This window comes from Bacillus rossius, chromosome 1 (genome assembly GCF_032445375.1).
Source record: "Bacillus rossius redtenbacheri isolate Brsri chromosome 1, Brsri_v3, whole genome shotgun sequence".
NCBI lineage: Eukaryota > Metazoa > Arthropoda > Insecta > Phasmatodea > Bacillidae > Bacillus > Bacillus rossius.
Window position 1 is genome coordinate 84,769,889 of NC_086330.1, and position 18,852 is coordinate 84,788,740.

Genomic DNA, 18,852 nt, shown 5'->3' on the forward strand with positions numbered 1-18,852 from the left:
TTCCAACATGAAAATGAGTGATTTACACTATGCTTAGTCTTTAGTATGCAGGACACCACTTAAATGGATCTGAATTTGGTAATTCCCAGACAAACCCACAAGTAAATGAGTGTGGACTCTTGTCACTGCTGATGAGTTGGTTTGTTGTCTCCCCAACCTCTGCTCACTAGAATTGGAGGCAGCCACCAAGACTAGATGTTCTTAAAGTTGCCAACCTTTACATTAGTTTTCCTCCCTTGCATGTCTTTTGTACAGAATGGAGCAATCCAGACCTTTGATGACTGGCATTCTTATTTGCTGAGGTGTAATGAGGACTATGCAAGGAAAGAGGATTCAGGAGAAAGAAATTGTATGCAGCTTATGCACAGTTTTATTAAAAAGTAATTTCAACTGATGCAGTAAAACAAAGAACACACATAAATAATGCCAACAGGATAACAACACATCTTGCCTTTGGCTCAGATTACAATTGTGGAAGTTTCTTCCCAACTACGTCGATGAAGCAAGTGTACTGGCAGCGAATGCATAGTGGTACAGATAATTTAACTGCTTATGTTTTTATAACATGTATGTGCTGGATGTTTCTGTGAGCACCATTTATGTACACTTCACTGAAAACTATAAAACTATTGTGTGCAGACATCTGCCAGTCCACACCATGTTATGCACTATATACAAGTATGCTTGGCTGTGAGCCAAGAGACCACCTTGCCCATGCCACTCACTTGGTTATTCTCAACTTATAATTTTTCCTTGCTAACTGTTTAGATGGTAAATGTATGCATGTGGAACTGCTAACCACAATGGATTCCAAATGTCCATATATGCTCGAATATACGGTACACATAGTCAGTGGACACTGTTAGGTAATAAAATCATTTACATCAGCTCATTACATCATAAAATAATTACATTACCCATGACAAAATTATGAGTACATTTATATGCAAGTCAATATCACTTTCATACCAATGGCATACACCATGTTAAAATTATACATATTAGATTTTTTTTACTATTAAAAAAAACGTTTGACTTGATGGCACATTTCTAGGTTGGTCATCACTGCAATAACTAACTATACCTACCTGTAGTACATATATCTGGAAAAATGAATGTGATTAAAAATGATGTATTTTAGTATACTGATATGAGAGAATAAGTGCCTTAGCAAACAATGAGCTAGATGTGATCGTTTCTACATGATCGTTAAAACAATTACTACTGGTTTCCGTACAAACTACTCAGTAAGGTCACAACACTTACTCCTAATTAGGTACACTTAATGTTTCAATACTTAGTCTGGTCACAGTTACACAACAGTGAGATCAATTACATTGTAACTTCCCTTCATGTTTGTCCACTTAACCAATTCATCTCTGGTTCTTTATGTAAATTTGGTGACAATTTTCCGAGGCAGTTATGTGAAAAGGCGGGAAAAAAATTTATAAACTTACACGTACACAATAAAAAATAGACTGCAGTTTTGGAGGCAACTATATTGATAATAACTCTACATGTTGCTTACAATGATTCTTTGTGTTTCATCTCTATTTTATTAAAATTTTTATGTATTGTATAAATAGCTAAAACACTGTCAGCTTTCTTCAACATTCTTTGCCTTACAAAACATTTTGTGAAAATACTTCTCATTTTGTATTTATGCCTGTTTCCTCTGTGTTGTTGAGGGTAAGACAAGGTGGATTCCCATACTCAAGTTGAACAGGATGATAAATTATTTAAACTGACCCTCAAATTGTACTGAACTGCAAATTCACCAAGCCGGCCTAGACAAATTAAAGTGTGTTTTCTTTTGTACTAGGATTAAATTTCTTTTTATAAATGTCTTTCTTATTCATCTCCATTTTTGGCCACATTAAAGATAAAATACCATTTACTAATTTTGTCAAAATTACACAACAAAAACCCATTCCTGCAACAAGCATCATAAAGAATTGATGATCAGCGCATCGTGCTCAACTTTAACATCGCAATAAACGGCAACACAGAATCAAAACTAAACAAAACAATCATGCTCTCGAGCATGCCTGGCTCATCAGCTCCACCCACACACTGGTTCGGCTCACGTCTGGGCGGCTGCCTCCTGAGCTCAACCCCCCTCTCCAACTGCACGCTACCTTCATTCTTGAGCTCTTATTCTGGTGCATCACGTCCAAGAATGCCCTTCAGAATTACGTAGTTAAGTACTTGTAGCATTTCATTTCACCAACACCCTTTTACTACAAAAAACCCCGCAATCTGAAAATTGCTCAAGATATAGCACATGGTCTCTGTTTACAAAAAAAATGGGGATGGGCCAAGTCTTGAAAACTTCAGCACAGTCAAGCAAGTACCTAAAGCTGAACTCTACTTGAAAGTAGAGTTCTTTATACTCGACTATCTTTTTTATAATTTGTTACATATTTGACATGTGTAAAGAAGGTACCATTCTTTTGCCAATACTTTCCAAAGTAATCTCATATTTATATTTGTGCAGTTTTCTTTAAGTACTGTTAATTTTACACAACTACACTGCCCAAAAAATATAAAATATTTCTTCCACTATTACTAGTGATGCACCGATTCCGATACAGATTAACGATAATCGCCGATAATTACATTTTACCGATTAATCGTTATCACAGATTATTTAAATACTGATACCGATGTAAGTTGTATTGTACGCATCCTTTATTTTCTCGTCAGATTTCGTAGACATATTTCGCCGCATATCTTACGCCAGATTTTAAATAAAAAAAATTAGGTGCACACTCACTATTTTAATTTATTATTCATTCCCGCCGCTATTTATTTTGTAAACACGCAACTAAGAACCATAGATACCTGCATACAGATAAAAGTTGTACTGCCAACTTTAGAATAAGACAGCATTAAAGTGGTTCCGATTACGATCAGGTTTAGCAGCGCTAGCGATCATAGTGAGAAATAATGAAAACGTCCGAAAGGAGAGAGCGGTTGCTTTAGCACCAAATGTTTGCGAACTTCAGTGTTGGCTAACTTTCCTGTTATTGGCGTCTTTGTTGACATCATATAATCTATGGAAGTATTCCGAAGGTGTTGTGTTTTTAAACGTAAATGTTTATTATTGCGAATGCGTATTTCTGAAAACGAGACTGTTTTAAACAATGGCGACGCGGGAAAAGAGAAGTGAAGTGTGGAAACATTTTACTACAAGCCAAGAAGACGATAGTAAAGCAATATGTTTATATTGTGGTGCTGTAATATCACATGGTGGTTCTTGCCGATCAAGCTACACAACCACCAACATGTTGCATCATGTTAAGACACGGCATCCTCAGCAATTTGAATTTGCAGAAAGTACAAGCCAGGCGTGTTCTACTGAGAGGGAACATTCGGTTGCTGGCCCTTCTCAGAAGAAAGTTAAAGTAAGTGTACTTCAACCAACACTGCAAGACGTAGTCGAAAAGAAATTACTGTACAATTCCAATGATCCACGAGCTCAGGAATTTACCACATTGATTGCTGAAATGATATGTGTAGACATGCAACCATATGACATTGTGAATAATGATGGTTTTAGGCGTCTCATGTCTAAAGCAGTTCCGAGATACAACATTCCTTCAAGGAAACACATGGCCGATACAGTAATTCCAAAAATGTATGAGAAAGTGAAAAATAAAGTTAGAGAGAGACTTTCTAATCTTGACAATGTTGCTGTCACAACAGATTTGTGGACAAGTGAGGTTTCGTCTCAGATGAATGATTTCATTAGTGTCACAGCCCATGGAGCAGAGCTGTCTCAGAAGGTACATTTCTGCCTTGAAGTTTTACCTTTTGATGGTGATTTGCACACTGCAGTAAACACGGATACCTAGAAGACCTCCAGACCTCTAAGGTAGCCTTGGTAATTTGATGGGAAATATGTCTGCTGAACAGGCAACGGTAGCAGGCTTGCAATATCTACATGGAATGTTTAGCTTGGCGCGGACTTTGTAATTTCTCATAGAGCTGAGTAAGTGTTGCTTGGCTCTTGTCACTCGCGAGAATTTGACAATAAATTCTTTATAGCAAGAAATATGTCATACACAAGCAACTCGTACTGGAGAGCTAAATTTAAAAACATTATGGCTCAGCAATTTAGCATGTTTTAATGCTCAAACACCTTTCATGATTGAATACTCATTTTAAAAATGGCATACAAATACTGCATTAGTAAAAAGTCCGAAAATTTTATTGTGCCTACCTGAAAAGTCTAAAACTCGGATAGCTAATGCAGTAACCAGCCAGTGTTTGTAACTAACAGAAGAGCTAAACATTATTTTCTAAGAATACTTCTCTAATACAGATGGCTTATCTGAACAATACGGTAATGAACTTCAAAGCGTGGTGAGCCAATGACTTGCAAACACCCACCACTAAGAATAGAAAGGCAGTGATCCCAGACGTGCGCCAAAGCTGGTCATACATGCCAAATAACTTAGGGCATTAAATTCACCCCCATTTTGCTGACTACATTTAACATGAAATTTTGTTTTCTCTGTTACATATTTAGCAAGTGGTTTGCTTGCTGAAATAAACATTAAAATAAAATCTTATAATACAACTTGGTGCGATGATTGCTATGGGATGGGGCACATCTCATGAAACAGTCAATGATCCACTCCAAAGATAGAATGACAATGAAACCAAAACTCGTAGGGTCTACTGCTCCAAACGAAATCAGGAATGCGCAACACAGTCTGTGGCGACGGTGGAGCGTCAAGCAGCCTACCGCTCAAAGAGCAGTGCCGTGTTCCACGCGCCACATCTCACGTGCTGCACCTTCTTGCCGATGGGGATGTTGACCTTGACCATCTCGTCGTAGCAGTTCTGGCAGCCACACACGTCCACGAGCTGGCCATAGGCGTTCCAGCCGCAGCCCCACACCATGCCGTCCTCTGCGAACAAGCACACCCGCGCACTGCACCATCCAGCTGTAGGGACAGTCAAACTGCATACTATGTATGTGGAGGACTCTATACACATTCTGAGTTGTGGTATGGTCAAATGCTCCACAAATTTCTGCATGTTTGATTTAGAAAATAAACACTTGGAGCCAACGTAACACAGGTTTCCACTAAATACTATGTGCCAACCTACAAAAAAATGTTTTCAGAGAACTTGGAAGACAAACAAAACATACACACTCACTTTAGATTTATACTTATAAAGACTCCCTCCATGAGTTTTAACCAGTTATATAGGCAAGCACATGCAAGTAAAAACCCCCACAACTCCCTCTTGCAGACATTGCAGTCATGAACTTCGAGGCCATGCAACCACGAGCTAGCGTCTGTACCGCTCTGAAAACATTCACTTCGATTTAGAATATGTGTGACTTAGGGAACGAGCCAGGAACAGGAGCAAGGGAAGCGAACAGTTACCCAGGAGCGCGACGGTGTGCCGGGTGCCGCAGGACACCTCCGCGACGGGGCGGTCCTGGTCGCCCGGCCAGCTCACGGCTGTGGGCACGGCCTGCACCGTCACGGCCGCCGGCCTCTTGCCCTCGAGGCGCGCGCGCTTGCCGCCCACCGTGTTCTCCGAGGGGAACCCCAGCTGGCCGCAGTCGTTCCAGCCGAACATGTAGAGGTCTCCGTCGGCAGTGACGCAGGCCGAGTGCCAGCCGCCGGCCGCGACGCGCGTCACGTGCAGGCCCGCCAGCGCCGACACCTCGCGCGGCCGCTCCTCGCTCTCCAGGTCCCCGTGCCCCAGCTGACCGCGCCTGCACAGGGTCACGTACTCTGCATGCTCACGTGCCAATCCACATCAGCCGTCCTCGCCTGTTCTGATTAGATCAGGCTTTATGCTCTTTGCAGTTGTATAGCAACACAAATTATAATCAAATTTACATTTATAAATGCTTATCGTCCAGTCCTAATACAAGCTGTATTGCTGGGACAGCTGCAGTACTACTTAAACATTGGCAAGTGAAGTGAATATATATATATATATATATATATATATATATATATATATATATATATATATATATATATATATATATATATATATATATATCCCTCTCTCTCATCATGTTACTTCCCGTTATCACAAACAAAGCTAATGTTCCATCTGTATGTTTCCCTATTCTCAGTTAATTAGTAACTAAGTAAAAAAAGTTATACTCATTACTACCACAAAATATTTTCCAGCCACTTAGGCTTTACTCTGCTCTGTGAAACAAAAAAGTGGTATGCCTTATATCTTTCCAACCAGCCCATAGCTTATGCATATTATATGCTTTACTAGCATTTTGGAATTCACAGATATTCCTAAGCATAACAATTTTAGGGTACTTTGAATGTGTTTATATATATATATATATATATATATATATATATATATATATATATATATATATATATATATATATTACATACATACACACATACATACACACATATATATGTATAAATATATAAGATGACATAAGTATTCTATTTTTTATACAGTTCTTTCATAGAAATTAGAAAATGTTTCAAATAAAAAAAAAAATATTCTTTGTCCATAAATAACCCAATCGCGTTTTTTTGTACCCTCCTTAGATTAGCCAGCGATGTGGTGTAGCAGGGTGCACTACAAGTGTTGCTACAATATTTTGTTTCAAAAAATTTGATTATCATGATTGGGAAAGAATTAGGTGTTTTACTCCAACCTATGCTTGAAAAAAGTACAGTAAGTCCTCTATTTACGTCGTACCGATTTACGTCGTTTCGGATTAACGTTGCTAATGTTTCAATTTAAGTTGTCGCCGATTCACAATAACGTCGTTTACAATGACCGTAAATCTTTATTTTAACCAAAACACCGTATATAATTCGTTTATAATTCTTTGTTTCCTTCGGTAGTTAATTTATGCTATGTAGCGTAAGCTACACGTTCACCGCCTTATCTTATCATACACCATGAGGGACGCTTCCTGCTCTCCGCGCGGTGATGCAATACTACCAGCCCGCCCGCTCGGCCACCCACGTATCTCGCATGTAGAAGTGTTATCTACTTCCCGCAATGACACAGCATTTTCTCCTACCCCTTCCGGCCGACCTTGGCTCATTTTGCGTCGTTTCTATTTACGTCGCGGTTTTCAGGAATGTAACCCCGACGTAAACCGAGGACTTACTGTATTATTGATTTATTTAGTATTGGGTATGAAAGACACATTTTGCCAATCTAAATTCTATTCCCGAATATAACATTGAATAGAGTCATTCTGCCTTCCAACCAGTCATCATTCTATTTCATGAAATAGTACAATAAGGACAGATGCAACACAGAGACACAAGAGTGTTGGGGACAGAGAGGAGCGACCATCAAGACACACACAAACAGGAGTGTGGGGGGCAGAGTGAAGTGACCACAATACACCTGTACACAAGAGTGTGGCAGGCAGAGAGGAGTGACCACGAGAAACACACAAAAAGGAGTGTGGGGGGCAGAGTGGAGCGACCACGAGACACACACACACAAGAGAGTGGCGGGCAGAGCGGACCACGAGGCACACGAGAGCACTGGGGCCGGGCCAGGTACACCAGGGTACTACTCACGTGCCGGTGCCCCACGAGTAGACGCGCCCCACGTCTGTCAGCAGCAGGCAGTGCTCGACGCCACAGGCTATGTCCGTGACGCGCAGCCCCGGTGTCGGCATCTGGGACGGGATCGCGAACACCTGGCCTGTCACACACACAGCTGACCCGTGTTGCCCCAGTACTGCACTGTGCCTGCACGGAGGCTTCAGCTACTGAGAGGGTGTCGGAATGGGGTGCAGGAAATGGAAGCTCCAAACGTAATTATGACCATTTCTCAAACTTGTAATAATAAGGAATAATAAGGGATTTTAATATCTAATTCTTAAGTTACTTTATTTAGTAATATAAATAACTACTGCAGATTAAGTAATACATTTTTTACAGTCATCAAATTTATTTATTTTATTATAAGGATCCCACATAGAATTGAGTGCTCTAGCATACACATACATTACTATTAGTATGGATTGAAAATACAAGTTTAGGGAAGAAAAAAAACTTATCTAATGTATTAAATTACTGCACAATAGAAAATACATTAATTGAAATAGTGTGTTCATAAGAATAGTTTGAATTTAGTTTTGATCACAAAAAGTTGATTTTAGTAAATAGTGAAATATTTAAAATATAAACTTTGGTTTGTCTATTTTCTATTATATTAAAGAATTATTTCACAGAGAAGCAAGTGTTTTCTACGAGAACATGTATTAATGCATTTTTTTTTTAAATTCTGGTAACTGTTTATTTCTTGTTACGTGCTGCAATGTTTGAAAGGCTGTCAGTGAAACTGCATTTAATGTTTTAATACAGTTTTTAGAAGCTTTTTTGTTTGCAGTAATTGCTGAAATGTTTGTTTGGTGAGAAGAACGCTCAATTTATGTGGAACTGGTACATTTTTGTTTTTGATTCTGCAAACTATAATATAAAATCTGTCTTTAAATGTTGGCAGTACAAAGAATCCTTTACATTTTGTTGAGAACTTCATAATTATATTTTTTTGCAAGATTGTATAAAAAATATTAATAAATAATTACTATTATCAAAAATTCTTCAAGCATTGTAGATGTGTGTTTAAAATGTTTTTCCTTAAGAAAAAAGTAGTTGTTAATTTATCTTTTTTTTTGAGAATTGGTTATTTAATATTTGTTTTAATTCTAAATAATTTAGATCAAAATATTTTAGAGTTTATTGCAGCAATAGCCACATTTTTATACGAGTCCTAATTGTTTATAAATAATTTTTAGTATTTACATATCCCCTTTGTATTCTATTAAATAATTCCCTAGTTTAAGGGCTTTTCAATCTTTTAATGTATTTCCTCAGGTTTTAAAGTATTGTTATTTAATATTTAATTCATAATAGTATATTTTTCATTGCTATTTAATTTTGATTACAGGCAAGTTTTCTGGACATTATTTATCAATGCATGATCAAGCCTTTATGAATTTATGATGTAATTTAGTTTATATTATATTGGTTTTAAGTAAATGTTTACTGTTGAAGTCTGTGGTCCTCTCTATCTATATGTAATATAAATATATTACAAATGACAAGGACTATATGGGCTTTTCATGCAATTAAATTAAAAGGAAGTATTTCTAAGGTTAAAGGTTTTACTCTGGAAAATGCAAGTACACATACACAGAACATAAAACAAAACATAGGCAAACTCAACACTTGACAAATACATAACCAATACACATAACAAGGGATGTAACATTAAATAATCTAAATTACCTATATCTTTATTGCAACAGAACTATCTCCAATAAGATTCAATACTAAAATGGATTAATATTTTATTTATTTTGAGGTAGAACACAGGTACCACAAATGTTCTGACTTGTTTCACTCTTTTACAGAAAATTTCTATAAATTACAGATTTAAGAAATTCTTAGGGTTATTGTTTATTTAATAATTCAATAACTTTATAGACTCAACTATCTCACGGTTAATACAATCACTTTCTTTCGGATCTCTGAGATTTTACGCCAAGCACATATCAAGTTTGTGCCTCAGTAATAAGATTTAGCAGTATTCAATTGGTATCCTTAGATGAGTAAATTTAATAGGCCTATATTGATGTAAGTTTTAACATGCAAATCAATGAGGAATATAATAATATTTTGATGGCCTTTCTTTTAAAGATACAGTTTGGCCTACCCAATTCAAGATAATCTATTCACATACAAAATAAAAGGGTTTTAAGCATATTTTCTAAAACTTAAAACAAACCCTAAATGAAAAAAGTATCATAAGATACTGTTTACTAAAGACTTATACAGAACTCTTGGGCTTTGTTAAATAGCTCAAGCCATGTGCTACACAACCTATTATGAAGCTAAATTATATACATAGTAAAATCTTCAGCAGCACTGAAAACAACCTCTAGCCTGTCATAGCCCTAAACGAGTCTCCTGGTTAAAACAGGATGTTCCTTAAAATTTAAAATCTTACAATTTATTGTTGAACGATTACTTTCTACAATCCAAAAGTGTTATAAATGGTGGGCTACAAACCTCCATTCAAACACTGCAATGAAAACAATCATTCAAACACCAAAAAGTCTAAAGAAAAGTACCTGAATTAAATAACTTAAAATATAATAATTACATGAAAACTTTGCATATTGAATAAGATTTACCAACAAATATAAATAACTAGCTGCAGTACCCGGAGTTGCCCGGACAAAACAGTGTGAAGGGGACCTTTTTCAAAATCAGATTTAGTTAGTAATTGTCTTCTTAATTTGAATGTCAAGTGTGCAAAATAATTAATATCACTTTCAGATCCCGACAGACGTTATTCTGCCAGTGTATAGTTATTTACCTGTATATACCTAAAAATTGGTGGTCTGTATGTAATCTAGACTCTATAAAGCACTATAGAAAAAAAGCTGAAAAATAAGAGATTACTAATATTGAGAAGATACCATTATCTAGCTAATGCTCGGCCTGCATTGCAATGCCTCATTCAGTTTTGTTTTGTAATATGTTTGAAGTAGTTACACATATACAAATCATCTATCTATCCATCTCTCTAAATATAGATTTATCTCTATCTACATCTATATATATCTATGTATCTCTCTATCTCTATTTATCTCTTTATATCTACATACATATATACCTCCCACTATCTCTATCTCTTCTATATATAAATCTCTATATAGCTCTATACATCTATATATATCTTTATCTAACCCATTTCATTCTCTATACCTCGCTCTATCCCAACTTATCTCTCTATCTCTCTATATCTCACTCTATATATATCACTATCGCTGCCTCTCTATTATATTTAAATAAATTATGTCATGTGTGCGCACTTATACAACAAAAACAGACAAAGTGCAGTTATATAATGTGAAATAAACACATTTTTTGAAATGATTTGTGCATTATTTTTTCTGTTATCAAATGAAATTATCACTTTTTCACTCCCACGGATGAAGATTGGCGTGCAGCAATAAGCAGTTCCGTCGGCGAAGGCACCGCAGGGGATCTCGAGGTGCACAAGATGTGAAGTGTAGCGAACTCCGGGCTGGAAGTTGCGGTGTTACGGAATGCTGCGAGCGCAATGGAATTGAACAGCCTCGGAACTCAGAAGGAAGACTTTTGGGCCTTCGGCTGGGGCTACTGTATGGCTGGCAGTAGAAGCGCCGAGTGGCGCGTATTAACTGTCTCTGATTTTGGGCAGCGAGGATTCGCGACCCTCCCCCCACCCAGGCTTGACAGGTACACAGCTGTCGACTGGAAGATGAAAAACGACGATGAAGCATCGCTGGGCTGCTTGGATCCTCATGTGCTCACAGTTCGAGCCGGTTTACTGGCTCGTCTGTCCACCGCCGAGTGCACTTGTACTCTCGGCCATTGGAGCCCCTCAGGGCAGCGCGGCACTCTGTGCAGGCGAGTCAGTGGGTCAGTCTTGCCGCCTTCTGCAGCTGTGAATATTGCTAGAACAAAGACTGTCCCCCTGGCCTAGACACGGCTCCAGCTCTAGAGGAAGGGAATATTTACAGCAGTCCATTTCTTTCTTACAGGTAGCTGACTGAGCAGCTGGGCGGGTAGACAGGTATAGTCGCCCGCCCCTGGTACACAAAACCCAGGTGTACCCAACCAATTAATGCGAGCCGCAAGGCCCAAGAGCCCAAGCCCTGCATGGTAGAATTTTCTGTCCCACCCAACTCTTCTTACCTGGACCTTTTCCCTTAATCCAGTAGTATTCGTGCCTGCTTTAATGCATGTTAATTGATCACCAAATGACTCGGCCCAGGGTTTCCCGTGTGTCTATGCAGTTTCACCTGGGTCACATTAGCTAGCTTTTGGCTAGGATGTAGAAGGTGTGTAGGTCATGGCGCCAATCGCTGCCATGGCTGACAAATAAGCCCCAGCACATGATGCTGCACGTGACCTCTCTAGCATGGTTTAAACACAGCATGATAAGCTTCAGCCTGAGACATGCTTAGGTCCTCACCTAACCTGGACTACTCCCAAACACACTTAGATTAACTTAGGCTAGGAAAAAAGATTGATAACCTCAGTAGGTAACTCTACCGTGATGATGGGGACTGCAATGTCGACCGAAACGTTAGTGATATATTCGCCTTGGATGTGGCTACAAACAAGAAGCCAAGCTACTTCATAATAATCATAATAATAAATTGAAGGTTGGGGAGAAAAAAACTTGGAAATTTTATTCTTCCAAAATGATGGTTGTAAGTCTTTTTGCAGGTAATTATTAAACCTTTGCTTTATTCTTCTGTCCTTAATCCTTTTAAGTAAAATCCAGTAGAAAATATTTTTTTAAACCACAGGTGTAGCAATTCTAAAATTGTATTTTACAATCCCTTAAGAACATACATTAAGTGTGGTATGAAACTGTTAACAAGTTTTAAGTTATTTGAATTTGATTTAGAAATTATTTAAAATCATGAATAATATTTGTAAAGTTTGGTTAACAAAAACCTCATTATTGCAAAATGACAAAATTATGGTCCCTTCAACTTTGTATTACACCTATTCCTCACTTAGCACGACTAATTAGTTTCTAAAAATGCTTGTGTTATTCGAAATTGCGTATTCTGAAGCATTAGTTTCCATAAATTGTGTAGGAAAATATAATTTACGTAATATAAATGCGTTGAATAACACTCAACTATAAATATCTCACACCATTTATCTTTATATGCCTTCCATCACACTTTGTACGACAAATACGACAACGCATAACGGGAGATACATGGTTATGTACGTATGTACTTTATCGTCAGTTGGCTGGCTGACTTGTCCGCCTGGGCGTGACCTTCAACTCACGTCGCATACCTTTCCAAACCATACTGTATTGACAGTGAAACCGATATTACTGTCCGGATAACTACATTTTAATTTTTCAAAAATTAAAGTGCTTATTCGTGTATCACCACCTGGTTCACACCAATCCTGTCAGGCCAATGATTATTTTTTTTTCATTGCAACATTCATTTAACAACCTTTTCCACGTGAAACATCTGTTCATTTCTGTTTCGGTATCTAATGTCAAATATATTCCCGCTAGTACAACCAACAGCATCAGACTTATATAAACTTTGGTAAGAGTCGTTATTTTGTACGATTGTGCGCACAGTTGACTTGCTTAAAACTAAAGTGCGACCAACATAAGCGTGGGCTTCGTGACAATCTGCGCACCGTAAAACTTCTAGTTTTGTCTCAAATACTTGAACACGATGCATTATGAGTGATCAAGCATGTACAGTTACCGGCAGCTGAATGGGCAGACGTTGCTTTTGTTTCAGTAAATTCCCTGCCACTGGCTAGACTGAGTTACCAGCCCGGTTTGCGGCCAGGCGACAACGGTACGGCACGGCGGCATACGCGCGGACGTAAAAACATTTGGGACACTCCATAGCCGCAATTTAACTTGCCATAGTGATGTTTGTACAACATCCGATAGCGTAGACAGACCTGCGCATGAATCTCTTCCCCTCTTGTTTGGCTAACTGTATCCCACGGAACATCTGTTGTTTACAGAAGTTGAAACAGACTTCATGGCGTCGTGCTCAACTTTTTTTTTATCTGCCAATATTTTGTGCTAACTGAAATTTACAGGCATGCTATTCAAGACTGGGGCAGTAAAATTCACATCGCGCTAAATGAATCCGCACAATCTGAAGACGTGCTAAGTGAGTGATAGGTGTATTAAGGTTTGACTGCACTGACAACAATGGTTAGTGATTTACAAAGGTAAATGCTTGGAATGTTTTCATTGTCACGGTAAACATCTGTTCATGTTTGAAATGAGATTGTCAGACAGTAAAAGTACAAGGTGCATTGAGACATATGCAATGTTGCAACTGTACCTTACTTACAAAAAAACATCAGTGATGATACAAACTGACACATCATAAAGACAAATAATTACCATTTACAATTTTGACACTGTTTAAAATAATTTTTTTGATTTATTCTTGATATTTGAAAGTAACAAATTATTGGTACAGCACTAAGTAAATATTAATAAAACAATTCTGCCCATGTATTTGTAAAACTTTTCTCCTCAAGAAAACTTCACAACTGAAGAGACAGTTCATAGCATCTTGGTTCAAAGTTCTACAAACTTACATCTAATATGTAAAGTGAGAGGATACATGTACTCTAACCTCAAATGCTTTAATTAAACACTTTAAGTTATGTAATGAAGACAAGGATTAGTTTTTAGATTCTATTGTAAAATTATATCAAGACAATTGATTAAAAAAATCAGCCCTCTGAGTAGGGAAATGCAATTAGCACACTGTCCTATCTCTACAACAATCATTAACAATCGAGCTGGCCAGCATTACCAACTAGGCTTGGTAAAATTACCAACTAGGTTTTCTAAATTTACCAACCATTATCACTAGCACTAAAACTATATTTTCTAGCAGTACCAACAACATTTACAAGCATTACTTAATTACTTAATTATTAATTCTTAATTATTAAGTGTCAAAAACACCAGGATATAAAACACATCAAGAAACACACTACACATAGTATATATACACATGTATATTTTGGTGTAAAATTATAAGTTTGACTTTAACTTGGAACTCTGTTTTAGTTGTGATCATTTCTAGCCATTGTACTAGTATCAACTAGGCTTGCCAGTATTATAACCTGGCTTGCCAGTATTACCAACCTGGCTAGCCAGTATTACCAACCTGGCTTGCCAGTACTACCAACCCTGGCTTGCAAATATTACTAACTAGTCTAGCTAGAATACCCACTAGGTTATTTAGGATTACCAATTGGACTTACTAACTAGGTTTACTAGCATTAACGATTAGATGCAACTGGACCATGAAGCCACACACTACAGCAAAGCTGGCAAGCGCGGGTGAAACTTACCATCGTTGGGAAGCGCCAGACACTCACCGTTGCGGGAGAGTGCAACATTGAGGGTGTCACTGCACACGACCTTGGCGACCTGCTGCTGGGCTTCCCCCTCGTCAGACGTGAACACGGGCAGCTTCTTCCAGGAGCCGTTGGAGCACAGGTACTGCCAACACTCCCCGTCTTCCGTCACCACCAGCACGTGGCGCTTGCAGGCCGAAACCTGGGGCACGAGGTAACTCCTACCAGAACACTGCTCTCTATCGGGGCCCCATGCTTAGGTGAGCATCCACCGACCCCTTTGGCCTCATGTAGCGATTAATAAACATTTCCCTTGGGAACATATATGAAGGATGATCTGGGAATCACAACCTGGATTGCTGGGATTTGAGGCTGGCTTACTGATCGCAATCTAACTTGAGCCTCCACCCAGCAAGTATTAGGGCAACCCTTCGACCATGCCCTTCACCTCGACAGCACTGACACGTGTTAGCCAAATGGTGCAGATGCATATGCAATCAGGTTCCACTACTCTCCGGGAAGATAAAAATTACATTTAAGGAGAATAAAAATTAAACAGATGGAATCTGAAACATTTCACAGCGCTAGAACTTCACTGTGGTGAGTTAACAGGTTTATTTTCAAGCCCAGCATTACAGTTATAACCAGTGTCAGTAAGCCAGTGTTTGCACCACACTAAATCTTGGATGTCCTACAACTCTAGCCCTAGTGCATTACAGTTATAACCAGTGTCAGTAAGCCAGTGTTTGCACCACACTAAATCTTGGATGTCCTACAACTCTAGCCCTAGTGCACGGCCATGCCTGACCTCGTGGTCCCACTCTCTGCACCCTATATTCGTACTGCTGTACAAATGAACGAGGGCTTAACGCTTCGTTACATGGCACCTGCCAACTTCATGCCCCCTATATTTTGGCATATACTAAATTTTAAAGATATCTTTATCTTGTATGTTTAACATTATAGGCTACAATTTTAATTAGTTGAACACTCATTTAGCAGTAATTTACAGCATTGCATATGTTGTATGGATAATATTTTCCTGTTTGTTTGGGATTTTTGATATTTTTATTCTCATTATGCATATTAATCTAGAGTGTTCATTCGTGTGATTTACTTCAGCTTGGAGAAATTAGGGCAAACGAGGAAGAAAATTCAAATCTACTACCGAACATGGTAAATGTGTTTCCTTATTCTGGTACATAAAATAACAAGTTGTCAAGCTTTCGGTTTTGGTGATATTACCTGCATCACCTTTTCTTCAAAGGGCGGTATGAGCTTCTGGAAGACTTTGCGCTTCTCCACCACAAACCCCACCAAAAATATGTCATCTGGAAGCCAAGGCAAACAGGAAATAAAAAACAATGTCTTAAAAAAAATTAAAATTCTATCTCCAAAACCAACCCTCTAAACACATTCTCAGATTTACATAGTGTGTAGAGGCAAAGCAATGTTTCCAGTTCATTAGCAGAAAGCATTATCAAAAATTTACTGGAGTACTACACAGTTTCTCATGAATGACCAGATTAATTTAAAAAAAAAAAAAAAAAATTGAAAATATTGAAAACAACTATAAGTAGTTTCCATACTTTCTGATGACTGTACATAAACAGCAAAAAATCTAAAATCATCCAAAAAATCTTTATATCAAGCAGCAGGAAATTGTACCATGCACCAAAAGAAAACATAATATTTTATTATAACTGGGTGCTGAGGAAGACGGACATTTAGATTAATGTTTTAAATGAAGTACCTATTTCAAAGTGAGAGAAAAAAAAAGATTTTTATTCTTTAACATCAGTGAGAAACACCTTTATTTTTCTATTTAGAATATTCTTCAGAAAAAAGGGCTCACAACACGTAATGAGCAAATGCACCTGCCAACTGCAGTTTCGATTAGCACTGCTTCCCATGACACAATGAAACTTAGGTAGCTTGTAAATAACCAGCTATTAGTAATTTCTGGTCTTATTTTATTTCTATTGTAGTTACATATGAATACAATTACTTTAATGATTGGTTATTGTTTTATACATGTATTACCCTATATTGTAACTTAGCTAACAATGCCACCTAAATAACAATTCAATAACTTCACATGAGTTAAAAAAAAAAAAACTGCTTATTTTCAAGTGCTTATAGTGTGTATTTAATGTAATGTTATTTTTATTTTAAAAACATTTTGAAAACTTTTTTTACTATTACCTCAGCATAGAGCCAACTGCAGTTCTGTTTTGTATATTTAGGTAGTTCCATTTTTGTACAATGGTGCTGATATTTTCAGGAATTTGCTGTAAAAATTGTATCAGTGGATGCGAAACGTACGCTACATTGCATTAGAACTAAAAATTTTGTTACAAACATCAGTTAGGCAGTATTGTTTGCTAAGTAATGATATGTAACTTATTAACTTGACTTGTATATTCCACAGTCTATATACTCAAATGAGATCAACAGAATCAAAATAAATGAACAAATAAAAAATGTAATGACAATTCCATGAACAGTGCTGATGTGTAGCTGACCAAATAAAAACTAACCAATTTTGTTGGCACAGCTCTACCCTGCCTATCTGCTGCAGTCTGCAGGCATGATTGTTATTTTAGCCAATCAGATGAAAAATACCATCAGCAGAATGTTGATACAGCAGACCATCTGATATCATTGTGCCAGGTCTTTGATAGAATTGCCTTTACAGCCCTATCCTCCCAATTTCAATACCTACTCCTTTTGATCCATTACCACTACTGAATGTCTTGGAGTAGAATTCAAAATACACTATATTGAAGGTTAATCAAGCCGAAATTATAAAACACTACAGTGTACTTTTGAAGTTATTTTTATTAAACCATACGTTAAACTTAACAACTACCCATAATTAATTTAAAATTTTCCTGCATCATCAGGAGATGGTGTAGAATCGCTGGTTGTGCCAACCTGTTAATATGACGGCGTAGGACCAAGCGAATGAAACATCTCTGACGTTGTTCTCCAATGGGTAGTCCTGGTCGGTTGGGCTGGGTATCTCAGAACACTGTCCAAACTCATTGAATCCGTACACTTCAACGTCCATTGCAAACGATTAGTCTCTTAACAGACTACAGAATTCTGAAATCGGATAAACTTGATAAGCAACAATAGAGATAGCCGCTAGTCGATTTCTGTTTATTTACATTTTTATAAACATTTCAGTGATACCAACATTCCTAAACCAAAGTATGAAGTTTCCATCAGTAGAGTTATAATTTCTCCTTGATTTGCATTATTAATATTTAAAACATTAATTAAGTGTATAAATGAGTTATAGGAACAAAAATGTAAATGGTTCGAATTAGTTCGGAATCAACCTAGGGAGACCATGAATTTTTTAAAATGTGATTGTTTCTTTGTACATTTCATTTAAATTTACTTTAGAAACACTTATAAACCAAATTACACAGTTTTTAATTCTGTGTGTATAGATATTCACAAATGCAGACAATAGAGCTATATAATGCACCAATAACCATTGCAATAAATATTGATGTTTCTGCTAATTAAATAGTTAAATTGAATACAATTTTGTTTAATAGAAGTGTGTCTTTTAGTTAATTCACAGTTCTATCTAGTCTAGTCTAGATTAATAATAGAAAAAGTAAGAGGTGTTCGTGTCCGCAAGATTTGACCACTCTGTTTATAACCTACTGATTCACAATAACACAGAAATTGGTACTGTGAATGGGAAAGAGGTTAAATGGATAGGAGTAAAATTATTATATTTTGATGCGGCTCTGTTTCCGGCTATAGCGGAGACATGGGGGCATATTCAGATAGAAGGTAGTCGTTGCGTGATTGTTCCTTATTGCGTACAGAGTTTATATCAAAGTTTAATAAATCATATTTTCGAAATTAATTTCTTTTTGCAATGATA

The 18,852-nt window shown here is 37.4% G+C and overlaps 1 protein-coding gene across 2 annotated transcripts; it reads right to left on the reverse strand.

The window, feature by feature from the left end:
* Positions 1-347: 347 nt before the first annotated feature.
* On the reverse strand, positions 348-18,138 carry LOC134538805 (RCC1 domain-containing protein 1). 2 transcript variants are annotated; one of them, XM_063380309.1, is made up of 6 exons: positions 17,880-18,138; positions 16,188-16,273; positions 14,937-15,144; positions 7,566-7,692; positions 5,406-5,743; positions 348-4,919 (listed from the first exon to the last, which is right to left on the reverse strand). In XM_063380309.1, exons 1-6 carry the CDS (start codon positions 18,013-18,015, stop codon positions 4,750-4,752), a joined length of 1,065 nt encoding a protein of 354 aa, XP_063236379.1. In that variant the 5' UTR covers positions 18,016-18,138; the 3' UTR covers positions 348-4,749. The 2 variants fall into 2 exon arrangements, with proteins under 2 accessions (XP_063236379.1, XP_063236387.1); XM_063380317.1 differs by having other exon boundaries at positions 14,964-15,144; positions 17,880-18,128.
* Positions 18,139-18,852: the final 714 nt, after the last annotated feature.

Bases quoted from the DNA above. Each gene is read 5' to 3' on its own strand.
- LOC134538805 (XM_063380309.1), bottom strand. From the start codon at position 18,015: ATGGACGTTGAAGTGTACGGATTCAATGAGTTTGGACAGTGTTCTGAG. The intron at 16,274-17,879 runs GTTGGCACAACC...CTTGGCTTCCAG, and splicing joins CTACGCCGTCATATTAACAG to ATGACATATTTTTGGTGGGG. The intron at 5,744-7,565 runs GTGAGTAGTACC...GACCCTGTGCAG, and splicing joins TACTCGTGGGGCACCGGCAC to GCGCGGTCAGCTGGGGCACG.